General features: G+C 42.1%; 1 protein-coding gene across 2 annotated transcripts in view; it reads left to right on the top strand.

The window, feature by feature from the left end:
* Positions 1–6,000, top strand: part of KCND2 (potassium voltage-gated channel subfamily D member 2) — a 268,136-nt gene that overhangs the window by 1,266 nt on the left and 260,870 nt on the right. The window contains exon 2 of one of the 2 annotated variants that reach the window (XM_015628982.3): positions 1,036–2,209. In XM_015628982.3, the coding sequence (XP_015484468.1) occupies positions 1,095–2,209 (1,115 nt within the window). In that variant the 5' untranslated portion in view covers positions 1,036–1,094. Of the gene's footprint in view, positions 1–741; positions 2,210–6,000 lie in introns of those variants that run through there. The other variant, XM_015628983.2, reaches the window with a different exon arrangement.

The raw sequence follows: 6,000 nt of genomic DNA, 5'->3' as shown, positions 1-6,000 counted from the left end.
CCGCCCCGGTGCCCGGCCTCCCCCGCCGCCAGGGAGCTCCTGCCCCTTGCCCGCTCCACGGCCAGCCTTCCCCGGTTCGCCTTTCGCCGCCCGCTCGGGCGCTCCCGGGGATGCCCCGTGCAGCCACCTACTGCATGTGTCTCCAAAGCCCCCGCTCCTACCCCCGCCAGGACCGTGGGGTTCTGCCCGACCCTGGTCTCCTGGCCGCACACCAGTCCCTATCCGTGCCCCGATGCTCCGTCCAGGGGAGAGCCCCGCTCTGCCCGCTCCCTCTCTGTGGGCGCTCCCCGCTCACGGCGCCCTATCCCCGGCATCCCTCTGCCCTTCAAAGCATTTCCTGCACGGAAAACTTGCCTTAAAGTTTAATGCTGCCGCCCGGAGCTCCTCCCCCTGCCCCGCCGGCTCCCCCGGCCCCTACCCGGGGTCTGGAGAAGTCCCCGGGCGGCGATTAAAGGTCAGGGAGAGGATTCTTCCCGGCGCTGCTCCAGGGCTGCCGGCGGGAAGGGGGGCGGCCCGCCCGGCCCATCCCCTCCGCCCCTCCACGGCGAGCGGCGGCGGCGTTGGCGGCCCCGCTGCAGCCGCCCGGGGAGGGCTCCGCTGCCTGCCGCGGCCCGGCTCCGGCGGCGGGCGGGGAGCAAGCGGAGGAGGGGCGGGGGGACCGGCTGCATCGCGCGTGGAGGAAAATCTCCTTCCAGGTGGCTGCACAGCTGCACTAGAGCTACTAGCTGGCTCCAGGGGCTAGTGATTTGAGGACTGTTGCTTCCATCCAGGGGGCCTCGAATGGATACCTTATATCCAAAGGATTTGGTTGTTAGAGAAGATGCTTTGAATACAGGGATTTCCAAGTGCCCTCATTTATTGTCCTAGCAGTCTGACCAGCGCCTGGAAAGCATATTCTGGGTCGAAAAAGTGGAGGAAACAAAAAGGAAGCAAAAAGGTTTTCAGTTAATACTGAATATCACAAAAATGTTCAGGATTTCTGCTGCCTCAAGAACATGTGAGAATTTGTATTTTTCTTCTCCCTCTCTATTTTAGTGGCTGGACCAGAACTGTCTCTAGATTGACTCCCTTAGCTGTAATAGGTGTTTGGAACCATGGCGGCAGGTGTAGCAGCTTGGTTACCCTTTGCCAGGGCAGCAGCCATAGGATGGATGCCAGTGGCTACTGGTCCCATGCCAGCTGCTCCACGGCAGGAGAGAAAGCGAAGCCAGGACTCTCTGATTGTACTGAATGTGAGTGGCATCCAGTTCCAGACATGGCTGGACACCTTAGAGCGCTACCCTGACACTCTGCTGGGCAGTTCAGAGCGGGACTTCTTCTACCACCCTGAGACACAGCAGTACTTTTTTGATCGGGACCCTGACATTTTCCGCCATATTCTCAACTTCTACCGCACTGGGAAGCTCCATTATCCCCGCCAGGAGTGCATCTCAGCTTATGATGAGGAGCTGGCCTTCTTTGGCATCATCCCTGAGATCATTGGTGACTGCTGTTATGAGGAATACAAGGATCGCCGGCGTGAGAATGCTGAGCGCCTGCAGGATGATGCTGATACGGATCACGTAGCTGAGAGCTCCCTACCCTCAATGACAGCTCGTCAGAGGATGTGGCGGGCCTTCGAAAACCCACACACCAGTACCCTGGCTCTGGTCTTCTACTATGTCACTGGTTTCTTCATTGCCGTCTCTGTTATTGCCAACGTGGTGGAGACAGTGCCCTGTGGGGTAAGCCCGGGGCGCATCAAGGAGCTGCCCTGTGGAGAGCGATATGCAGTGGCTTTCTTCTGTCTGGATACTGCCTGTGTGATGATCTTCACAGTTGAATATCTCCTACGTCTGCTGGCAGCTCCCAGTCGCTACAAATTTGTGCGCAGTGTCATGAGTATCATTGATGTGGTGGCCATTATGCCATATTACATTGGCCTGGTGATGACAGATAATGAGGATGTCAGTGGGGCTTTTGTGACATTAAGAGTCTTTCGTGTCTTCAGGATCTTTAAGTTTTCCCGCCACTCACAGGGTCTGCGCATCCTGGGCTATACCCTGAAAAGTTGTGCCTCGGAGTTAGGCTTCCTCCTCTTCTCACTCACTATGGCCATCATCATCTTTGCCACAGTCATGTACTATGCAGAGAAAGGTTCATCAGCCAGCAAGTTCACCAGCATCCCTGCAGCCTTCTGGTACACCATCGTCACCATGACAACTCTGGGGTAAGTGCAGCTGGTGTTTGGTTACAGCCAACATTTCAACAAGTGTATTGGCACGGACGGAAAACACTCAATTTAGAAAAAATGGTGATAGAAAAAAATATGAGGGTAAGTTTTTGTTACAGAACTTTAGGACTACAACTTGTAACTTCCTTCTAGCTTTTTTACATGTTTAATTTAGTCAACATCATTGCTGAAATGAAAATAACCCAAATCCAAAAACTGCGAAAAACCTGAAAAGGCAAACAACAAAACAAAGCAAAAAAGTCTTCGAACTGTTTGGTTTTTGGTTTTGGAGAGTGAAATTGGAATATTTTATGAGTATATGTGAGTTATCAGTGGATTTTTAGTGGAGTATGTATTTTCTGTTATGACCTGTTACAGTGTTCCTAAATTATTAATTTTTATAAGGAGAACCAAAGTGCAAGCTTTTGGTCAGTATGTGGATCTGCCATTTTGTTTGAAGTCATGTATTGATGTAGACCTGGATATTGAGTTTGTTATTACAAAATGATTTGTTTTCATGAAAATCATACCTTGTCTTTACAAAAAAAAAAACATATTAATGATTTTATTTAAGACACTGAACACATTTCCTTTGATTTTCATGGACATATAACTTTTAAATCATGAATGTCAAGCTACACTGACTGGTGATACGCTCTGGAAAATGATCTGAGGAAGTGTGAGACATATGACACATCAAGCATGTGTTTTTAAATATAATTCTAATGGCAATACAATTTCTTTCAGAGAGTAGGGGTTAAAAAAAAAGTGTCACCGTTAACATTAGAATGCAATGCAGTTTAATGGAAAGATGAGACAGAGAAGTATTTTATGAAGTCTCTGATTCCAGAGTCATTGTATCAGCTGATTCTCTGCACCGAGTTATAAAATGCACTTGTCTTTAATTACAACAGGGATTTAGAAGGTTGACTAATTTGAAATGATAATTTTTCCCTATTCTTAATTTTGAGTTGTATAGTACCATCTACAAAACTGAAAATATGTTGATTCATTACAAACTACCTAGTTATTTAATAATTACTATGTGGCAAACTTAGCACTTTCATTAAGGCAAAGCCCATCATTTTATTAGCATTTTGCCATATCTTGTTGGGACTGTTGAGACTTATGAAACATGTATAACTTTTAAATTTAACAAAATGAAAGTGCATTATTAAACTATTATGAAAAATTTGATTTATTATGTGCAATAGTAATTTACTTGGGAAACACATATAAAAAATATTGAAAAAGATAAAAGGAATGTCTTATGCCACCATTTTTATACCAGGCTTTTATCTCCAGTGTGATATAACAAATGAAGATAAATATAGTGCATAGTAAATATTTCATACTTCTTGTAAGGGCAAGTTATGCTAAAAAGGAGTGACAAGAGCTTTGGGGATTTTAACCCGCCTTTTAGGTTCCTGGGTGGTTTTTGGTCTTCATTTTCTGTTGCTGGTGACAAATGGAAGGGATGAGTTAGCAGAAGAAGCAAGTTAGGCATGGTAACTAGATCCACACTCCTGTATTTTATGATGCTGATATTTCTTACAATTTATTTTTAATTAGAATAGTGATGTTTTCAAGAAAGAGTTGACTGATACTTTAATATAAAAAAAGAGAAGCTGGTGTATTTTGAGGGTTTTTTTGTAACAAAAGGTACTTTTTGAATAACTTGTTTCCATGCTTATGCACAGTGTGGAAAGTACTTGTCCATGGTACTGAACAGAAAATTTTCTTGTTTTGTGCCCCAATTGCAACTGATTATAACACAGGTATGGGATCACAGCTGGTGTTAATATGATTTGTTTGTTTTTTTGGTGCACAAACACACACACACACACACATATATATCTATATGAGTATTATTCTGTAATTCCAGATTTTGAAGTATTACTCTGAGTGAAATCTTCAAAAGTACTGCTGTAATTTGAACACAATTTCAAATTTCTTTGAATAGAACCTAAGAATCTGTTTTTAAGTATACAGCACACAATATTTTGGTCCCAAGTGGAACAAAAAGGGTTAAAGAGAATCCTCTCATGCTTGACTCCTTTTTCAAGGTAGTTTAAACAGAGAAAGTTTTGAGCAGGTTGAACAGAGATCCAAAGTCTCACCCTCAGAAGATGAGGTGTGATACAGGTTCAAATATGACAGACATCTCCAATTTTTATGAAATCTTTTAACAGTGCATTAGGTAGATTATGTCCTTTTAATAACATCATGATAACTTTATAAAGATTATGTTTAAATGTTAAATATATATGTGTGAATAATTTAAATAAAATTAGCATAATAAAAAGCTTTGAAATCTTTTTAGTTGATGGAATAATTACACAAAAGGAGAGGGAAGTTTCAGGGAAAAGCATCAAGGGTCAGTGAAAACTGCTTTTAATTAGTACTGATACCTTTTCTATGTGCTAAAGCTTACCACCTCTTTACTAATACAGAACTCCTGTTCATTTTAACTTTAGTTTTAGCTGAATCAGGGGTGTATAAATGAACTTGACAGGAACAACTTCTCTCTTTTAGAAACAAGGCTTGATGAAGTCTTTATGTTTTAAATGACAGTAGCACACAGCAGGTTATGTGAAATACTACAAAAATTCATGAAAGCTAATAGCGAATAATAGATTAACATAAAATTGAGCTTTTGAGTCTTGGTGTCATTGTCATATTTTTCTAGATAGCAAGGGTATTGAGTAAGCGACCTTTGCAATTTGGGGAGTTATTACCTTGGAAGCAGAGCTATATTTCTCAGTTCTGCATGATTGCTGAGCAATTAAAGTGTCTTTAAAAAACATAGATTACATTTTCCTTTGCAGTGTGCTAGTGACTTCAAATATTACGATATTTTTGCCTCCAAGGATATACCAGCTATTAACTGCTCTTGACTGCTCAGCTCAAGTAGTACATGTACATGGAAATGTTACATGAAAAAGCTGAAAAAAAATGAAAGGATGGGAAGAAAGGAGCAAAGGAAGAAAGAGAACATGAGAAAAATATAAAGACGAAGAGAGAAAGACGCCTCTAGAAAAACAGCATGTACACTTCCAGAAACGCAACTGTTTTAAACTCCAGACTAGTGTTTTATCAGGATTAATTACAGCAAAAGTAAAGGAGAAACAAGAGGAGAAAAGAGAATTAAACTGAAAGAGGTCACAAAATATTTTCTGGAGATTCAAGATAATAGTGGAAAGCACAGAGGTCAAGAATCAGGTTAGTGTGAAACTTGAGAGACAAAAGCTCAAGTCTATTGAACTGGGACTGGGAGACCTCCATGGGGGCTTGTGAACATCTACACCCATAATGACAGTTATGTCACTTTCTGCTGTCACCTTAAAACATGACAATCCAATAAATTTCCATCTGCCCTGTCAGGAGCCAGCAAATGAGCTGGAATAGCTGGTAAGCTTTTGAGGGTGTAAGGATATTGCTTGTTCCCAAGTCAGTCAGAGCTATAGCATAGTTTGTGTTTTATGAAGATATTATACTTTAAATAAGGAATGTAGTGCTCTTCTGTGAGTAGTTCTAAAGCAATCTCACTGCTATATTAAAATTCTATTTTTATAGCTTTTACATTGGGTGGCTTTATAAAGTCACACAATGCTTCAGCAGATGAACACAGTATGAAGGGAAGGTTAAACTCAAGACTACTCATTTATTTGCTTTCTTTGTATAAACTAGAGGTGTGTCTTTCAGAAAAGATAAAGCAGCTATTTGTTTTCATTATTTCTTAATATAGCCCATAATGTGTGAGGAAACCCACTTAAGATATATCAAAT

Source organism: Parus major, chromosome 1A (genome assembly GCF_001522545.3).
Source record: "Parus major isolate Abel chromosome 1A, Parus_major1.1, whole genome shotgun sequence".
In the NCBI taxonomy this organism is placed as follows: Eukaryota; Metazoa; Chordata; class Aves; order Passeriformes; family Paridae; genus Parus; species Parus major.
Note: the sequence above shows the minus strand (reverse complement) of the source record. Positions and strands in the feature narration are given on the sequence as shown.